The sequence below is a fragment of the Clytia hemisphaerica genome, unplaced genomic scaffold (genome assembly GCF_902728285.1).
Source record: "Clytia hemisphaerica strain Z4C2 unplaced genomic scaffold, Clytia hemisphaerica genome assembly, whole genome shotgun sequence".
Classification (NCBI taxonomy): Eukaryota; Metazoa; Cnidaria; class Hydrozoa; order Leptothecata; family Clytiidae; genus Clytia; species Clytia hemisphaerica.
In genome coordinates this window covers 682,182-703,637 of record NW_027104218.1, presented here as the reverse complement: position 1 = coordinate 703,637, position 21,456 = coordinate 682,182, and the positions used below count along the sequence as shown (strand labels likewise).

Below are 21,456 nucleotides of genomic sequence, written 5' to 3'. Positions count from 1 at the left end.
GCTACCAAGCTTATAAAAAATCAAAACATTGAACTTCACCCGAGTTCAAACAAGCTACCAAGCTTATAAAAAATCAAAACATTGAATGAACTTCACCTGAGTTCAAACAAATAAATTCTTCAGTGAAAACAAGGTTTTCACAAAACTAATTAAAGAAAAACAAATACATAACTTCTCAAATTTCATGTATTTCTAACATCCGGTTCGATGTGGACCATGTGGTTTTATATGACCGTACACTATGAAGTTATGCTACCGACTGAATATACTATCTTTCAAATGTAATAGATACGTAATATAATAATACGCACCGTGTTAGCTATAATACAATAATACAAGAATATAAATATACGACAGTTATGACCTTCAATTTTCTTATACAAATGATGTGTTCTGATTTCTAGGAAACCTTAATCGCACTATGTGTCTCCCTAAACTTATTACTACTTTATGGTTGGATGTGTTCTAAAATCTAGGAAAAACATTTTGCCAAGATATACTTGTAAGATATTTGTTTTTTTCCACGAAAGATGTCTTGTCGTGTCTTGAGATGTGTTCTGAAACTTTCTAGGGTTACTAGGCAACAATATCGCGTCAATTTTCTCTTGATTATACCCCCTGTCTCCTTAAAAGATGTGTTCTGAAGCTTTTTAGGGTTACCTAGACAACAAGAACACATTTGATGACTTGATTATACCCCTGTCTCGTTAGAACACATCATTATTTATAGCTGATTAATTTTCAAGATCTTATCAGAAGAGATCGAAATTTCTAGATGAAACATACCCTCAGAACACATCGGAAAAAAAGGTCGCCTTGCCGGCTGCTTTCGTTGATATTACAATTTCACACAGCGTTTTGTTTTGTTGACTAAGAAAACATATCTGATCACCAAAATCATCTTTTAAACGTGCTTTAAGTTTGTTTCTATAACTTAAAGAGTCAATTCCTATTGCATAAATTTCATGCAAAAGTTTCATTGATGCAGGCTTCTTATCCTGAATGATTGAATCAGCAACATATCGCTTTACGCCTTCATAATTCGATTTGGAATACGATGAGGTTTCTTCTTGGTTTTGATGTTCTTGTTGCTGTGACGCACCTTTGCTATATTGAACGTTGCCTTGATAATAATCTAGAGTCAAATCTTTAAAACATGGATTATGAACATGAAATTCTCTTGCCACAATATCTAAGTACGGAATTTCTCGGTACAATTCGTTGACGTCAAATACAAAACTGGACGGTTGTCGTCTGAAAAATGCACAAAGATGGCGGAAAAAATTCAAGAAAATAATCAAAAATCACCATCAATAAACGACTTTTGCAGCCCGTCAAAGTGCATCATTAATGAAGAAAACGCACTAAAAGATACCCTACAATGCAGGAAGTGCCACCGTTTAGTCCATTATCTTTGTACAGAACTGCCACTTTACCAGATCCAGATATGCTTGTCATACAAATCAAAAATCAAGAAGTTTCCAGTGTCAAAACTGTACCAAAATCGCACCACAGGTAATGGAAAGGTATAATTCAAATGAAACATCAAAAATTGAAGGATTCAAAAACGAAATCAAAGCTTGTGAGAATATAATGAAAAGGCAAGACGAAGAAATAAACCATTTGAAAGCACAACGTCAATGTTATGGTCAACGAAATGAAAGAAACTATCGACACCAGAATAACCACGCTTGAAAAGAAGATTGAAAACATCATCGAAAAGAAAGAAGAGAAAAGACCACCAATGAGCTACGCTAAAATCACATCCAAACACATCGAGAAAAACATTGGAAATGCGATTCGAAAAGAAAAACAGGAAGAGCAGCTGATTCGATCTACAGCACGCAACCTAATTTTTCATGGGATTGATGAATCGACAGATGAAACTGAAGAAGAAACAAAAATCAAGGACGAAGAATTTATCAATGACAAAATTATTGGCCAGCGGCTCCATCTGAGGAATATAAAGATTACCGAGACGCAGCGGATCGGGAAATTTACGAAAGAAAGAGAAGATAAAGCGAGATACCGACCAATTAAAGTCGCATTTACGAACGAAGAGGACAAGAACACAGTGTTGCAAGCAATAACAAAAGAAAAAGGCTTTCCTTACCGAGTGACAGAGGATTTGACCAAAAATGAAAGACAGATAATTAAAGAATGGTGTAAGGAAGCCGAAAAAATGAATGCTAAAATCAAGGAAGACAACACAAAATGGAAAGTCCGGGGGAGCCCGCGAAAAAAACTCTATTTCAAAAAGATCATTGTAAAAAGTACGAGCGGTTTATAGAGGCCCATGTGTCTTCACGGTGGCCTGCAAAACTGTAAAGCTTTATTATTATTATTATTATTATTATTATAATTCTTGTCTCTTGTCTTTGGCCGCATTTTTGATAGATGTTGCCGTGTTTTGAGTTAAAATTTTGTATGGCGTGTAACGTTTTTTTCAAAATGCTGTTTCCTATAGCTTCCACATAATTGACAAACATTAGGATATATGAAACTAGAGCCTGAAGATGGTCCTGGAGGAGGGCTTGACAATCGAAGTGACTTACGTGTTGGTTGAGACGGATCTTCGCCCTCTGTCGAATAACACTTATCTCCAACAATAGCTGTATCCTGATAAAAGAAAAAAGAATCCCAATTAGTTTTTCCACTTTAAAACTTTTGATGACCCTTTAACAAGAAATTAACGATTATGCTTTGGACGAAGTTTCCACATTAAAGAAAAAACTTACAATTTGTAACATGGACGAGAGTGAACCCCATGTTTCTCAAGGTCAAAATCTTGAGGAATTTGGTTGATTTGATGTTGATGAAGATTGGTGCCACCAAGTTCTTCACGTTTTTGTTTTGCTTTTTTCAAGCATTCGATGTTTGTGTCAGATAGTGTTTTGATTTCACTGTAGCTTGATCTATCAGAATAATGGCAAATGCATTCAAGATTTTCATTTTTCTTTGTTTTACTCATTTTTTTACTAGAAAACAAAAGAAAATTTTAAATTGGTCATTAGTGTTAACGATATGAGAGGACTTCTAAGTCTTGATATAGCTAAGAGGCCTGTATCGACTTATGCTAAACTTTACAAAGCTAGAATATAGGTTCGGTCTCATTTAGGAATATGAAATGCTGGACCAATGTTTTAGGTAAAATAAAATAGCTTTCCTTTTTGTAAATTCGTTTGATATCTACAGGCAAGTTGTTGAAGCATTTTGCGGCCTCATGTGCAAAGGTGCCAGTTAGACGAGATGTGTCCTCAATATCATGTGCGACCAAATTACCATTTCGGAGCTCTCTGTCTGGATCCGGTTGTCTATTGAGTTTGAGGTATGACGGCCAGCTGGGGTTGTGGAGAGCGCTATGGGCAATCTTGGCGATTGTTAGATCAACCATCTCAGCAACTGGTAACCATTCGAGATCGATTACGTCGCTGGTTCTGTCATAACGTTTGAGCACGAAGCCAGCGGCGGCGTTCTGGACTTTCTGAAGACGCTCAATCTGGGCTTTTGTAGCATCGGATAGTAAAGCGATGCCATATGTCAGTTTACTGAGAACCAGTGACTCCATAAGCACCTTGCGCTGCTGCCATGATGCGGTGTTCTTGAGTCGTTTTAAGCTGTGTAACGTGGAAAAACAATATCTCAGGGTATGGTTGACATGTTCAGTTCAGTCTAGATGCTCATTAAATCCAACACCGAGAATTTTGAAATTTTTGACCTGTTCAATATCCTGTCCAGCGTTTTTGATAACCGTGACGAGTTCCGCGAGGGAATGGCGTTGTGCAAGTTGTCTGGTTGAAAAGCTTGTTATTTTTGTCTTTTTTGTGTTTAGACAAAGATTGTTTTGCTCAGACCAAAGGTTTATGTTGTCTATTTCATTTTGGACCGATTCGATGGCGCTCTGCAGTTAGATCTTTGTGTGTCGGAGAAGCAGTGCCGTAGGAAGCATTTTCATATTGAGGGGGCTGAAGTTTAGTGACAATTTTGAAAATTTGAGCTCTAGATTGCTTGAAAATGCACTCAATTGTGACAATTATGACAAATTAAAAAATAAAAACTTTGCATTTTGCAAAATAACCATTTTTGAAAATATTATTGGGGGGCATAGCCCCCCCCCCAGTTGCTACGGCACTGAGAAGCGTAGTATCATCGGTATATAGCAGGTATGTGCTCGGACCGTTGGTGTTTATAGTGGTCACATACAAGTTGAACAAGATCGGGCCAAGTATACGTGGAATGTATGTGGAACGCCAAACTGTACGTCTAATTTGCTCGATGATTTATCGTCGATTTGGGCGTATTGTTTGCGTTCTGATAGATAATCTCTAATCAAATAAAGTACTTTTCTAGAGAAGCCAAGGTTACTAAGTTGTTTTATTAAAGTTCGATAGTCAACGGTGTCAAAAGCCTTTGAGAAATCGGCAAATACAGATAGCGTTACTTCGCTTCTGCTCATTGCAACTTTGATATCGTCTTTCAGCTTGAGTAGGACGCCTATAGTTGAATGCAATTTTCTGAAACCAGATTGACTCTCGAGGTAAATCGATTTTTCTTCGATGTGCTCGGTTAATTGTTGGAGGATAATTCTTTCAAATACTTTTGACAAGATTGGCAAGATGCTGATTGGTCTGTAGTCTGTCAAGGATTGGGAGTCGGTGACTTTGGGAACTGGGCAAATTCGACTAATTTTCCATTCTTCTGGGAAGGTCGACGATTGGATACAGCTATTGATGATATCGGTTAAAGGTGATGTGAGATATTGGGATACTGGCTTGATGAATTTTGAAGGGATGTTGTCGGGTTCGGTGGAACAATCTGATCTAAGTTTCTGGATAGCTCTCGAAACTTCATCGTACGTTGCAGGACGGAGATGGAAGCTGTCTGGATGTTCGGGTAGTTCTTCAATGGACGATTTTGAGAGGTCTCCTGCATTTCTTCCTGTTGTCCTAATGGCAGTTGAGTTGAAAAACTTGTTAATTTCGTCTGGATCAACGTCCATGCGTTTTTGTCTGGGGTGTAATAATTTGTTGATGACTTTCCATGTTTCGGCTGAGGATTTGTTAGCAAGGAGTTTCTTAAGAAATTTCTTTTTCGCTCCTCGGATGGTCGATTTGAGGTTGTTCCGCACGTTTCTTAGTTGGTCAAGTTGTTCATTATTGCGGTTATTTTTCGAATTTACCCGTAGTTCATTTTTCTGCCGTTGCAAATCTCGGACATCAAGATCTTTCATCCATGGGGACGAAGGACAGGTCAGTTTGATCTTGCGTACAGGTGCGTGACGATCGATGCACTCCGTGATAAGTTTATTAAGTGCATTGACTTTGTCTGAGGTGTTATCGAAAGCATACACAATGTTTAATGGTAGCTGTTGAAAATCATTGATATTATCTGCGAGTACTAGAGTTCGTTCGTCTCTAATGTATTTGTGCCGCGGTTCATATCGAGGTTAGTTGATTTTGAGGATACAAAGAGGTGATTAATAGTAAAAATAGTAAAAATACAGTTTATAAAGATGGACGATAAAGATTTACAGGGTTTGTGTTGATGCATCCTTCGGAGTAAACTTAACTTTAATGTCTTTATCATTTAACTGTCCGAAAATGTTTCTTTTCTTAATCCTATTCGGCCTAGGGGGGGGCTGTTTCTGTTCGGAGGCCAAATTATTGGTAATAGCTCCTGAAATAATAGAGCTTTTGCCATGAAATTTTCTGTAAATTCCTAACTTTTATTTAGCTTTAAAATAAAAAAAATTTGACACCTAAAAATTTTCACACCTTGAGCATGATGACATTTCTGACAGTGGGGTGTCATAAAAATTGACACTTTTCCAATACAAATTTATTTTTTATGTCAAATATATCGTTTAAACCTTAATTTATTGAATATTTAGGATAAATAAGCCTTTTAAACTCAGACAACTTTTTTCTAAAGCCTTTGTTAGAATACAATAGCTATTTATAAGAACAAAGGAAATTTTCGGTTTTTGCTCACTTTGAACATGATGAGCGACGTCATCAAAAAATTTTTTTGTCAAAAGTTAGCTTGTGTGACAAGGATTTTATGTGCCAAATTCCATCCAAAAAGACCCACTAGATCAAAAGTTAAGGGGTGGTACAGGAAACCCCCCCCCCCCCTAGGTTTGAACCGCCCCTAAAAGCCTAGGTTGAATAGGGTTAAGTCTTTGGTATCGATGAAAATATTACCAACGTTAATTAAGGGCTCTGACCATAGTCAGAAATTTGATTTTAGTATCTGAATATAAAAGCTATCTTTTAGATTCTTTAACACTTTTAACAAAGAATTGCCTTTATAAATTGCTTCTTAATCAAACCCGTTAAGAGTAATTAAGAACTTAATTGGAAAAATGACGTTATGAACCTTAAAAAGACGTTAATGATATGTTGCATCACCTTCTTTTATAAAAAATGCTAAGTTTCAATGGGTAATTAACCTTTTTGTTTCGAACTTTTTTCAAACTGTCCGCAAAGAATTGAACTATTTTAAATTTTGCGGAAAATTTTTCTGTAAAGATGTGTCAAAAGTTATGACTGTTTTTTTAAGCAAAATCCAGATGAAAAATTTATGAAAAACCACTATTTTGAAGATTTCGTGACAAAGAAGCATTTACAAAAATTTTCCGCAAATATTTTTATTGTTCGGTAAAAGATACACCATCTACTGCGAAAAATTTTTCAAAATGTTTTTTCTTCGCCGAAACTAAGCTCTTCAAAGTTGAAATACTCTTCCTCGCAAAAGTCTTCATTTTCTTCTTCATCAAATCTTTTCAATGCAACTTTTGAATTTTCAGATTCAGGAATAGTTTGTTTAACAGAAAATGTATAACATGCCATAGTTTTGTTGGTTACATCAGTCAGAAAACACATTTTAAACACGGCAATTATGAAAAATTCACTATGGTCAGAGACCTTAAGTTTAATTCATCAGTTTTCTTTTTGTGCACGTGTAGAGTCGTGCGATGATTTAGGCGGGTATCATTCATGGTACCTCGAAGATATGTTTTGACTCTCTTGAGTGCGGAAAAGGGTCCTTCACTGATTGCGTTCGTGGCTGGCATAACAAGCAAAAGGGTCTTTCACTGATTGCGTTCGTGGCTGGCATACCAAGCAAAAGCTTAACTACTCTGATGACTGATGACCCAAGAAGACTGGAATAAGTGATAGTTGAGTTTCAAGAAGAAACTTTTTGAAGTCATCCTTGTAAAGGTTTGTTTCCATTGGCGGCTTTCAATATCAGCTGTTGTACCTTGGAATAGCGTTGGTAGTCTTCTTGTTCACACCGAGCCTTGATACCTTCGATTGTTTAACCGTATGCGTCATAGCATTGCTTACGGTGTTTATCTTTTAAGTGTTTTAAACTGGTGCTCGGTATTTTTTTAATGAAAAAAGTTTGGCTGATTTCGTACTTTTGGTAATCTCCCCTGCATGATGGAGAGCTGTTGCCTGCGCTTCTCGACTAACTACCAAAACAGATCGAAAGAGGTATCGTTACGATCTTTTTCCAATGCAGCAACGACATCCTTGCAAGCTTCTTGACCTTCTGCTACTGACAATTTTGGATCTTGATGTGTTTTACTCAGGTTTTATTTAAGAATGGTTTTACCATAGAGACAACCAAACTGAAAATCGAAAGTGTCCATTTTGGACTGCACACCAATGATTCTCCCTCGCATCTCTGTAACTTTCACATGCTCTAACGACCACTTCCAAAGCTCCTTAAGCTCTTCATGGTTTTCTATAATGGCCTCTAATGCCACTCCTTGAACAGTCCACCTAGTTGGACAAAGTTTATGAATACTCTTTGCATCATTTTCTGTTTTCTCACGAATTTCATTAAGCTTGGTGTTTCTTTGGGGTGACTTTTTAACAAGCTTACAAATTTCAAAGGCAGTACCAAATGTTTATAAATTTCTTCTTTAAATCAAGTTGTAACATCTGATTTCGTACCTGACATGGCTGCTGCACCGTCGTAGCATTGTCCTGTAGCTTATTGGTCCAGCGCGCAGTAGAATGGACCTTTAAAAAGCAACTGATCGAAAAGATTTTGTCTTTGTCAGGGCCATGTGCGCGCAATAAATTAACAAGTCCAGGCTAAACCAACCGCCGATCTAAAATTTTTGCCCCGCCTACGTGATGTTTGACCTATGTTTTGGATTGAATTGGTAGTAGAGTCAAATTTCCCGGTTAGATTAAAGGTTGTTTCAGGTAGGGTTAGGGCTAGGGTTGGGGATGGGAGTTAACCCCTGGTAAGGGTTTTAGCCCCCGGGTAGAGTTTGGAGTAAATACCATGTTTATAAGCAACTTTGAACTCCATTTGTGACTCGATGGCCGAGTGGTTAAGGCGCTGGCGTTCTAATCATAGGTGCTTTGTATATAGTGAGTTCGAATCCCATCAGCTGCAAAAGTTTCGAAATTTCGGGAAATGCATCAAAACTTAGCAATCCAAAAAAAGTGTCAATCAATAGAAGCTCAGAGTGGAGAATGGGAAGGAATTTTTTTTGCGTCACTTAAGGAACCCGGTACGAACGACATTTGGTTATTGCCACGTCAGCTGGACCTTCACGCCTCTCCAGCTTCTTGTTTATATCTAAGTTGCAACGGAGAATAATAATAATCATCACTGGTGACTTGAACATCAATCTGCGTGTACCCTCACATGAGCACGAAGCCTTCAACAATATCTTGGACACGCTCAATCTCAAACAACTAGTATCCGAACCCACGAGAAAGTCGAGAACTCTCATTGACCACGTCATTACCAACAATGATACGAAATTGATTGCGAGTGACGTTGTCTTCTGTGACGAAATATCCGATATGACTCACCCATTGGTGACAGGACAATTGCCCCCCGTGACAATTTCCCCCCGGACAATTGCCCCCGGGACAATTGCCCCCCAGACAATTCCCCCAGGACAATTACCCCCCAGACAATTCCCCCCAGGACAATTACCCCCCCCGGACAATTGCCCCCCCCCCCCCAAAAAAAAAAAAAATTCAGACAATCACCGTTGAGACAATTCTTGATCGGGTGATCGTTAGTCTTTTTGACTATTTTTCTTGTTAGACTTGAAAAGTGCATTCAAGAATGCTATGCTGTATGATTTTTCCAAGAGAGACTTTTTGACGATTACAGAGAAAATAGTCTGCATAATATACCCACTGTAAAACCATCATATGTGACCAAAAACAATTAAAGAGATAACTCAAAAATAAGCGATAATTATTCTGGCAAATTTTCTTATAAAAAAGTGTTTACTGAATTCCCATGCACATGGGCTGTTATTGAAAAACAAAATGAAAATAAAAGGCTTACTGGAAAAGTGGGACGTAGGACGGTGGCTCAGGTGGGACGCTTAAGTAGGACGATGCTGGGACGTTCAGGTGGGACGATGCTGGGACGCTCAGGTGGGACGCTCGAGTGGGACGGTGGTGGAACGCTCAGGTGGGACGATGCTGGGACGCTCTTTCATGTTGTCGCTTTAATATTCTTGGCTCCGAGAAAAACCAGGTACGATTTATTTATTCATTCATTCATTCATGAAACTTAAGAAAACGTCTTCAAAAAAATTCAAGATATTTCAACGATGAGTTTTTTTATAAGAACATTAAGGCTAAAATCGAGTTACTCGATCACCATAAATTTTGACATCTTCTTTTACTTTCGACATCTGGGGGGCAATTGTCCGGGGGCAGTTGTCTGGGGGGGGAATTGTCCAGGGGCAATTGTCCTGGGGGAATTGTCTGGGGGGGGGGCAATTGTCCCGGGGGTAATTGTCTGGGGGGCAATTGTCCAGGGGGCAATTGTCTGGGGGGCAATTGTCCGGGGGGCAATTGTCATGGGGGGATTTGTCCTAGAACCAACTCTCCATTTTGTATATTGAAAATCAATAAACCTCGATACGAACCTCGACACAAATACATTAGAGACGAGTGAAACCTTGTACTTGAAAGCTATGTTAATGATTTTTGTGAGCTGTCATTGAACATTGTGTACACTTTTGACAACACCTCAGATAAGGTCAGTGCACTCAATAAACTAATCACAGAGTGTATTGACCACCATGCACCTATACGAAAAGTTAAATTAACACGCCCGTCATCTCCGTGGATAAAAGATCGAGATGTACAAAGCCTGCAGCGTCAGAAAGAAGAACTTCGAGTAAGTCTGAAAAACGATCGAAAACGACGTACAGCTGGAGCAGCTCAGAAAGATACAAAATGATCTCAAATCAAATATTTGAGATGCAAAGAAAAAGTTTTTCAAAAACCTTCTCACAAATAAAATTTCTTCAGAATCATGGAATGTCATCAACAAAAATTCTTCACCCTCGCTTGAAATGTATGAGCATCAATCCAGACGAAATCAACAAATTATTTAATTCAACTGCTCTTCGTACGATGCAGAAGAATGTTGGAGAACTCTCGAAATCCTTTTTTCACGAATTACCTGATCATCCAGATAACTTCCACCTTCGCCATGCGACTTATGACGAAGTATTTAAAGATATCCAAAAACTGAGATCGGACTGCTCAACTGGCCCAGACAATATCCCATCAAAGTTCGTCAAACCAGTGTCACAATATCTCGCGTCACCCCTGACTCACATCATTAAGAGCTGCATAACATCATCAACTTTCCCAGACGACTGGAAAATTAGCAGAATCTGTTCTGTACCCAAAATCAACGATCCTCAATCACCAGTCGACCACAGACCCGTCAGCATCCTACCAATCCAATTCAGTAACTTACAGACCACATTGAAACGAAATCTATTTACCTCGACAGTCAATCCAGTTTCCGAAAATCTTATTCAACCACAACTGTTCTACTCAAGCTGGAAGATGATATTAAAACGGGATGAGCTGGAGTTTTTATAAGATACTTCACTAATTAGTCATTTGAAGTAATAGAGATGACGCGTTCTTTAGAAAAAGTAACAAAATTGTTTTACTACATGTTAACGACCAACCAAATCGAATAAGAGCTTGTAAAAACTCCAGCTTGTCCCATTAAAACTACTACGAGTAGAAGTGAATTGACTTTATCGAGCTTGCGATACAGTTGATTATCGTATTCTACTGGAGCATCTCAGCAATCTTTGCTTTTTCTGACAAGTCTTGTTTCTAATCGGTGACTATCTGTACAACCGTAAATAGTACGCTCAGATCGACGAGAAATCGTCCAACAAGTTAAACGTTCAGTTCGGTGTTCCACAGGGCAGCATACTCGGCCCTATTCTGCTTAACTTATACATTACCATAATAAACTAATGGTCATAGTAACTATCTCTCTACGCTGACAATACAACTCTACTGCGTCACGCAAAAGTAAAAGAGATACAGAATATCATCGAATCCGTACATATAGAAATCGATAACACTAACCAGTGGTCGGACCAGATTAAGTCTACTTGAATGCTTATGAAACAAAAATGACTGTATTTTCAACTAGAAGGCTAGCACAACGCCACTGCTTTGATTGCTTGATTTGGTCACCGAAATAAAAAGTACCCGTCAAGAAATTGAAAGAGAGTCCAGAACTTCCAAATTTTCGGCGTTAAATTCAGCGAGCATCTTGATTGGACTGAGCATGTGAATCAGACAATAAAGTGCTGTTTCGCTAAACTTCGTAATTAGAAACAATTAGAAACATCACAACCTGACACAAACGTAAGATGCTAGTGCTAGTGTTTGGTCAGATTTTTATGACAGTGTAATTATCTATTCATAATGTAAAAAGATAATCAGAGTGTCATAAAAATCTGCTTTCATACACAAATTTTGCACCCCTCCTGTCTACACTACTGTAACCCGAGCATGTTTTAATGATCTACATATCAACATAAAGCCTATTGAATCAAAACTTAGTTTTGCAAATCTACAATCAGTGACAAAATACTTGGCACAAAAGGGAAATTCACCGGGGTGTTTTGAAACCACAATTGATTTGTAAGTGCTGTAAAGTAGGTTGGAAGGGTAGAGTTATAACTCTGAGTTTTAGACTTAGAACCTTAGGATCTGAGGATCCAAAAGTTCAAAAATGGTCTAGTAGGACTTGAAATATAGCCTATAAACCAATAAATCCCTTCCAGATCGAAATAATCGATAAAATCAAGTTGAAAGCCTGAAATTGACATTATCGCTCGAACTTCCTAAATTTTCGAAAAATGGTAAATTAGCCAAAAGTGCCAATATATTATATGGCACTGATTGTAGCTTGAAAATTTTATCTAGCTAAATCATTGAATTTAATTTGGTCCTTGAAATCTTTCATATATCTTTTTAACGATCAGGCTGTGACAGCATACCTTATCGGGGAAAACTTCGTCGGGGAAAAGTGACGAAATTTTGGACAAGTGACGAATATTTTCCCCGACGAAAATTTTCCCCGACAAAGTTTTCCCCGATAAGGTACTCCTCTTGCATTTTCGTACATTACCTCACGCTCAGTTAAAAAATTTCAGCAACTAATTCTATTAGCGATGTACCACATTCCTCAAGTCAAACGCCACATCGAGTCAGAGCTACATCATTGGTCGATAATTTATTGTGTATTTTCAGAATTTATTAAATATTTCCCGTTTTCCAAAAGGGAAATATTTATTAAAACGGGCTTTCTCCAGTGTCAAAACGCCTTCCGTACGCCCTGACTGACGCCCGTTTTAGCGCCTAAAGAAAGTCTACTTTATAAGAATCAAATCAATATCTCTTGATTGAAGGCAATATGCCTTTCGGTAATTAGTTCTTACAAAGTAAACAAAGGATGGCGAAAAAGATGAGCATATTTATTTTTATTATAAGCATCTACTTTATAAGAATCAAATCAATAACTCTTGATTGAAGGCAATATATCTTTCGGTAATTAGTTATTAGAAAGTAAACAAAGGATGGCGAAAAAGATAAGATTTTTAATATAAGCATCTACTTTATAAGAATCAAATCAATAACTCTTAATTGAAGGCAACATGCCTTTCGGTAATTAGTTCTTACTCTTAGGTTCCAAATAAACGGGGGGGTTCGAATAAACGGGGGGGTTGGAAAATTTTCTAGATTTTAATAATCGGGGGGGACCTAATTGCCATGGGGGTTGGAAATTGTACTTCTGAAACCCAAAAATAAGGTAAAAATAGGCTAAAATCAGGCTATTTAGAGCAAAATAAGGGGCCTTCTCTTTGACAGTTGAAAATATTCTTAGAGATTAATAAACGGGGGGGCCCTAATAAGGTCCGGGGGGGTTGGAAAATTTTCGAAAAATTAACAAGCGGGGGGGCCCGTTTATTTGGAACCTAAGAGTACAAAGTTAACAAAGGATGGCGAAAAAGATGAGCATATTTATTTTTATCATAAGCATCTACTTTATAAGAATCAAATCAATAAGTCTTCTTGATTGAAGGCAATATGCCTTTCGGTAATTAGTTCTTTCAAAGTAAACAAAGGATGGCGAAAAAGATGAGCATATTTATTTCTATTATAAGCATCTACTTTATAAGAATCAAATCAATAACTCTTGATTGAAGGCAATACATCTTTCGGTAATTAGTTATTAGAAAGTAAACAAAGGATGGCGAAAAAGATAAGCATATTTATTTTTATTATAAGTGTCTACTTTATAAGAATCAAATCAATAACTCTTGATTGAAGCCAACATGTCTTTCGGTAATTAGTTCTTACAAAGTAAACAAAGGATGGCGAAAAAGATGAGCATATTTATTTTTATTATAAGCATCGACTTTATAAGAATCAAATCAATAACTCTTGATTGAAGGCAATATATCTTTCGGTAATTAGTTATTAGAAAGTAAACATAGGATGACAAAAAAGATGAGCATATTTATCTTTATTATAAGCATTTTCTTTATAAGAATCAAATCAATATCTCTTGATTGAAGGCAATATGCCTTTCGGTAATTAGTTCTTACAAAGTAAACAAAGGATGGCGAAAAAGATGAGCATATTTATTTTTATTATAAGCATCTACTTTATAAGAATCAAATCAATAACTCTTGATTGAAGGCAATATATCTTTCGGTAATTAGTTATTAGAAAGTAAACAAAGGATGGCGAAAAAGATAAGCATATTTATTTTTAATATAAGCATCTACTTTATAAGAATCAAATCAATAACTCTTGATTGAAGGCAACATGCCTTTCGGTAATTAGTTCTTACAAAGTTAACAAAGGATGGCGAAAAAGATGAGCATATTTATTTTTATCATAAGCATCTACTTTATAAGAATCAAATCAATAAGTCTTCTTGATTGAAGGCAATACCGTAAATCACCGATTAAGCGCCCGGGCGCTTATTTAATTTTTCAGGCTCTGAGAGGGGCGCTTATTCAAGCGGGGCACTTATTCAAGCGGGGCGCTTATTTTTTTATTTCAGAAATTCGTATATCAACAAATTCGGAATCTTAAACTTAAACTTCAAAAAAGGATGAATAAAAGAAAAATCCAATGAGAAACAGAAAAAAAAGAAAGCTAAAAGACCTTGATTTTTATTTTTGTTCCAATTTTTTTCGACTGTTAATCATCTGAAGAGAAATTCTTATCCCGGAAATTAGCCTAGGCCACCAATTCGAATAAGCGCCCCTCCCTGGAGGGGGGGGTGCTTATTCAAAGGGGGGGGGGCGCTTATTCGAGCGGGGCGCTTATAAAATTATTTTAACTAAATGGGGGGCGCTTATTCGAGCGGGGCGCTAATTCAAGCGGGGCGCTTAATCGGTGATTTACGGTATGCCTTTCGGTAATTAGTTCTTACAAAGTAAACAAAGGATGGCGAAAAAGATGAGCATATTTATTTCTATTATAAGCATCTACTTTATAAGAATCAAATCAATAACTCTTGATTGAAGGCAATATATCTTTCGGTAATTAGTTATTAGAAAGTAAACAAAGGATGGCGAAAAAGATAAGCATATTTATTTTTATTATAAGCATCTACTTTATAAGAATCAAATCAATAACTCTTGATTGAAGGCAACATGTCTTTCGGTAATTAGTTCTTACAAAGTAAACAAAGGATGGCGAAAAAGATGAGCATATTTATTTTTATTATAAGCATCGACTTTATAAGAATCAAATCAATAACTCTTGATTGAAGGCAATATATCTTTCGGTAATTAGTTATTAGAAAGTAAACAAAGGATGGCGAAAAAGATGAGCATATTTATCTTTATTATAAAGCATCTACTTTATAAGAATCAAATCAATAACTCTTGATTGAAGGCAATATATCTTTTGGTAATTAGTTCTTACAAAGTAAACTAAGTATGGCGAAAAAGATGAGCATATTTATTTTTATTATATAAGTGTCTACTTTATAAGAATCAAATCAATTTCAGAATTTTCGGCGTTTTCACTGTGATAACATGTGAGCGACAACTTCTCTTTTTGAGATGTGAGCGACCGCCTATCCCATGTCATCTCAAAAGTAAAGTTGAAACCAAGATTTCTCCCTCCAACTTAAATTTTATCGATAAAACGAATTTAAAATCTACACATGCGTAATTTTGCTTACTTAGGGATATTTCGATAGGAAGCTCTGCGGGGCATTCTTAGCGACAGCTACTTGCTAGTATATGTCAATAATGACCTTCATTTTTAAGGAAATATTTAGTCGCATTTTTGCGAATCTTGTTTATCTATATTCAAAAGATGGGCCTTGAAGCATACCAAGTGAAAACGGTATGGTTTATAGGGTCTCGACGGCTAGGTTACGAGATATTTGATGTTACTGATTCAGCACTTTTTGAGATACCTTAGCTGAGTCAGCAAAACTTTAAATTATCTCATGATCTAGCCATCGAGACCGTATAAACCATGACTTTCTCAGTTTGCAAAGCCCATCTTTTAAACTTGGTTTGAGAATATTTGACTTACTCAGTAGTTGATGAGGTGAAATATGGCAGATTTTGGGTCATTTTGTCCATTTGCAAAATCTCACCCGCAAAGATAATTTTCATGGTCTACAGAAGCAGGGTAGCAAATTGGCTACCCTAATTGGGCTAGATTTTGGCGTATCCTTTTTTGCCCAAATATTCAAAGGCTAGTGCTTAAATTTGTGAAAATGCACTATTAGAACCTTTGCTGCACCGGAACTTTAGTTACTGTAGTCATTTTTGTAAAAAGTACTAAAATCTACTTCTGTTTAGTGTGGTGGCCATCTTGACTTCCCATCTGTCTCGCCAAAACGAGGCTAAAACTTTGGGGCAGCCTGGAGACTTCAAAAATGGTCGGATTCGTCTGGAATTTGGCACACTTGCTCTTTGGGTGAATATCTGGGGGAATATTTTTCCTTTTTTGAAAATTTAGATTTTTGGGGCCTGGGGACGAGTTTTTCGCCAAAACGAGGCTAACCCTTTGGGGTAGCCTGGAGACGTCAAAAATGCTTGGATTTGGCTGAAATTTGGCACACTTGTTCCTTGGGTGAATATCTGGGGTTTTTTTTTTCATTTTTTGAAAATTTTGATTTTTGGAAAGATTACAGACCAGAACATTTTTTATGGTGAAAAGTACAGGATATTTTTGATCCACAACATTCTAACTGAGACTTAAATGAAAGTCAGAATAATGGGTATTCTTATAACATCAAAGGATAATTTATCTTATACCTATGGTAACTTAGGTATTCAAACCTTGTAAGGAAATTACATTTGATAATTATATGAAACCAGAAAGGTCTTAGTTCAATTAGTGAAGAAAACAAGCTCTGACTATGTGTTATGTTATTTTTTTGAATATCTTCTGCATCACAGATGAATAATAATCAGAATATTTAAAGTTTTGTCCCCTGGCTTCAATAAGGATAATCATGTAAAAACTCGTTGAAATTAAGGTGTTATTTCCCTATTTCAAAATAATTTTGAGATTGATTTCAAACTTTTCGTTTCTATAGTGATGCTATTGTTTAAGGCCGGTCTTGAGTTTATCAAATGTTCTAATTCGTAAAAGACCTATTGATTAGGAGTCTAATACTCTTAGGTTCCAAATAAACGGGCCCCCCCGCTTGTTAATTTTTCGAAAATTTTCCAACCCCCCCGGACCTTATTAGGACCCCCCCGTTTATTAATCTCTAAGAATATTTTCAACTGTCAAAGAGAAGGCCCCTTATTTTGCTCTAAATAGCCTGATTTTAGCCTATTTTTACCTTATTTTTGGGTTTCAGAAGTACAATTTCCAACCCCCATGGCAATTAGGTCCCCCCCGATTATTAAAATCTAGAAAATTTTCCAACCCCCCCCGTTTATTCGAACCCCCCCGTTTATTTGGAACCTAAGAGTAAAAGAAAAACAAACAAGTCTCATAATAGCATTTGATTCTATTGATTTGTTGATATAATGGATTTTCTAACCTATAGACAGCCTACAGCAAATAAAACGTAAAACATATGGGAAATAAAATATTTTTCCTTTTTCCTATCAAATTAGTAAACTATCGAATAAAGAACTGTACAGACAAAAGTAGTAAAAAAGCTCTTGGATTTGGCGGTAAAAGAGCGAAAATTAAAATTTTTGCTAATTTGCTAAAAGGCTTGGAGACACGAGAAGTTTTCTATTCGCGGTACAATGCAACATGCCCCATCCCACGCAACCTAAAACACTTTCGTGGAGGCACCCCATTTTCCTTCTATCTATAAAAGGCAAAACTCACTTTTGTCCCTGGGTCAAAATCAGTATGTCTTTTGGGTATTTCCCTCACTTTTTGTCTCATGAAACAAAAAAAGTAACCATGGGACTTTTTATTTGTGTTGGTAGGTGGGCTGGAAAATTGTACCAACGCGGAAAAACTTCCCATGTCACCAAGCTTTAAGAGGACATAAGAGCTACTGAAGAAATTCTTTTTACCCTGTATCTATCTCTCATAGATACACGTTTTTTTTATTAGAACCCAGTTTATGAGAAGGAATTTTACCAATTTTAAGTGCTCTTTATTTAAGAACGCACTTAAGAACATCTTAGGCTGAAAATTGCTGAAAAAATAAGCACATCTAAGCTTACGCTTTTTTCTATTTGAACAACTTCATAAGAATATGAGACTGAAATTTACCAAATACTAAGAACAATCCGACCCTGAAACTTTAGAAACACCAATTTTTTTTCCAAATACCAAATATTTTGCCAATGATATTCGAATTATTGACGTTATTGCAGCAAAAAGTTACTTTTCAGGTTATTTCTCTTAACAAGTTTTAAAACTGATCAGGCTTATTGAAAGTAATAAAAACTTAAGAACATTTAATCATGAAAAAATAAGAAGGATTGAAATGAGCCACAGCCAAATTTACTGGCTCTTATAAAAGAAGCGTGTCTACCGTCGTTTTTAATAGATAAAATAAAAAATGAATTGTGGTTAACAAAATTCTGAAAAAAATAGCTAAAAATATTAACTATCGTTTTTAAGATTCCAAGTTTACGTGAAACCATTTCATGATAATTTTTGTTAGAGCCTTTCAGTGCACAGGATTTATAGTCACACTTTTTCAGTTCCTCGTGTTCGATTTTCTTCTTTCGTTCTTGAAGTCTAGATATTTCATTCTTCACCATTACCTCAAGTTTAGCACAAATACCCTGAAACTTTTCTTTGGTTAATGAACTGATTCTTTTACTTTTCATTGTAAACCGTAATGTATCATATTGATTTATGATGTCCATTTTTCCGAATACTGACTGTAGAAGCTTAGCGCTTTTACTTTTATATTCACTTCTATCGGTTGGCCTTTGAACAAAGGTTTTAACTGTAAAATTAATATCATCGACTTTTTGTAGTTTACTGACTGGCTTTGGTGATTTTTGTTTTGGGATAAGTGGTTTTTGAGGCGCTTCTGAATCGGATGATGATTTTTTGACCGTTGAAATGCTGGTAGAAGGAGTATATTTAGCTTTTTTGTAAGGTGGAAAAAGAGGCGTACTTTGAGAAATGGGAACGCCCAAATCTAGTGAAGATGACGGTGAATTTGCTTCATTAAGTAGTACAGTAGATGATAGTGATCGACTAGAAGTGACTGGTTCAACACGTGTCTCGGGTGAGCTAGGAATAGATTCTGATAAGGTTTTGAGGACGACCAATTTACCTTTGGTTTCGATGATGACTTTGAAAGCAGGAATCAAACGGTCTCTGTCTTTTAAACAGTTGGACCAGCATTCTTTCAAGTATTGGATTTCTTGTTTGATTGTAAAGCTACGAAAATGATGTTTCAGTTTTTTTGAATTGATCTTGGTGATGTCGAAAAACTTAATACCATTGTTTGTTTTAATCCAATAAAGGTTTCCAAAAAGTAAATAGTCAGCGATACGCTCTAAATGTGTTTGATAGTCACGCTCGTGTTTTTGTATCTCCTCAAAATAAAAAAATGAGTCAAGCTTTGGTGGAAGGTTGCGAGCTTTTTTTGAGATTATGTTTTCTTTGTAGTTTGTTGGCTTTGGTTCTTGGCTTTTAGCTTGAGATCGGATAAAAGAATTGTAAATGATGTGATCTGCATGGTGATTTGACGTATGATTTGCAAAGGACTTTAGATCGTTGAAACTACGCTCTTCTTCTTCAGCGTTTGAGGAGATACCGTCAATGATTCGATATTGAAGAGGGGCGTGAATGATCAGAGAATGGTAATATTGGCCATAAAATTTTCGTGGTGTTAGTTTAGTTGGTTGTGGGAATTGCTCTTTTAAAAGGATATAATGGCGGAAACCAACGTTGTGTAGGCGTAAAATTGACTGGACTGTGCGTTTATCTTCATATTGATATAGAAGCTCGGTAATTTCACAAAGCGTTTCAAGCAATTCTATGTAAGGGAAACTTTTTGGAAGGGTTTGACATAAACTCACTATGCTCTCTCGATAGTCGCAACCTCTCTTTGCTTCCTTTCCGTTAAATGATATTTTCTTCAAATCTTTAAAATGTTTTTTAGCATTACGATCTAAATGTTCAGGAATCTCATCTAGAAGGTTCTTAATGTGTTCTTTAATAACATGGAGTGGTTCTACAGGTAGAACTTCGTAGGAATCCAAATTGTGATCAGAAAGAGGTTTAGTTGGATGGTTAAAAACAAGCGCCGGGACACGATGGTTTCCACACATTTTTTCAGACAATTTCAACTTTAATTCTTTCATAGTAGGCTTTTTTGTCGATTCAGCGTCGCAGATAGGAACTTTTCTGCCTTGCAACTCGTTTTTAAGGTCTGCCATGTTAAGTTTTGAAAAATAATTGTTCTTTTTGGAACGAGCAGCTTGTTTAGAAGTTTTAGTTAAAGTCACGTTGTTTATGCGATCTTCAAGTGTGAGATAATCTAAGTTGTTTGAGTGTGTGAAGTCATTAGATCGTGATGCTAATATAGGACAAACCCAACAAAAATAGTTACCACCTTTTTGCTGCCCACACTCAGTCTGACAAGCTGGACCGTCACCTGAAAGATTTAAATATAATCTATAAGTAATCTATTGTGGGGTAATTAGCTCAACTAGCTGAATTTGGCTGAGTTTAATGCAAGTGATATTGTAAATGAATGTAAAAGATGTAAATGAATTAACTTTCAAAGTCTAAAAGACCTTCAAACAACAGGGAAAGTTTGTTTTTATTCATTAAGTAGTCTCATCAGAAAAATATATAAGTTTTATAATAAACACCATGGGTTTTTTAAAACAAACCTTTAAAAAAGCGCATGACATCTTTAACTATTGTTCCATCTACTTCTAAGTCAAAGCTCAACGACTTGATGTCTTCCAAACGTGTTTCGCTATAGAAAAGTTGCTCTTCACTTGAAGGACATCTGGCTAGCAAATACATCTTTGGAGATTTAATTTTTGCTTGAACGTTCACGTTTTTATCTGAAATTATAAGAAAACATTTTATGCTTTCATTAACTGACTAGCGTAATTACCATAGCCGTAGACAAGACTGAGCTGATGTAATACGTTTTAAAAACGAGAAGTTAAGAATAGAGGAATAGGAAATTCATGGGTATATTTAGTTTAACTAAAAAATACATACGGAACTTTTCACGGTACTCTTCATTCGTGTAAAACAAGGCCTTGTCGTAGGTAACGTTAAAAGTGATTTGAAGGTGACCATGATTCGATATCGATGAACCGTCGTGCCAGCATGTCAAGTGACGTTTACGGTGGAAATTTTTAAGACGTTCGATAAGTTTATCCTTTGGCAGATCTTTTTCAAAAGGTTCATCAAGCCTCTCAAATTCAAATTCAAGTTTTTCGATACTCATGGAGCTATAATCCTCGTGCTGGACATTCATATTCCCATTAAAATAAAAAATAATGCAAAAAAAACTTTAAGGTTAAAAACTTTATTCTGCAAACACAATTCAAAAAATACTTCAAACACCCCCTTCTCACTGGGAGCTCTTTCCACTGGAAGAATTGACAAAAATTTCGTCCCAACTGGACAATTATACTCAATTCTTTTCCCAAGTGAAAAAATTATGTAA

The 21,456-nt window shown here is 36.4% G+C and overlaps 1 protein-coding gene across 1 annotated transcript; it reads right to left on the bottom strand.

Moving 5' to 3' along the window:
- Window positions 1-788: 788 nt before the first annotated feature.
- LOC136815806 (uncharacterized) lies at window positions 789-21,264 on the bottom strand. Its single transcript, XM_067072258.1, has 7 exons — window positions 21,003-21,264; window positions 20,660-20,839; window positions 18,566-20,418; window positions 4,257-5,365; window positions 3,194-3,617; window positions 2,556-2,619; window positions 789-1,147 (listed from the first exon to the last, which is right to left on the bottom strand). The coding sequence occupies exons 1-7, from the start codon at window positions 21,262-21,264 to the stop codon at window positions 789-791; spliced, it is 4,251 nt and encodes a 1,416-aa protein (XP_066928359.1).
- Window positions 21,265-21,456: the final 192 nt, after the last annotated feature.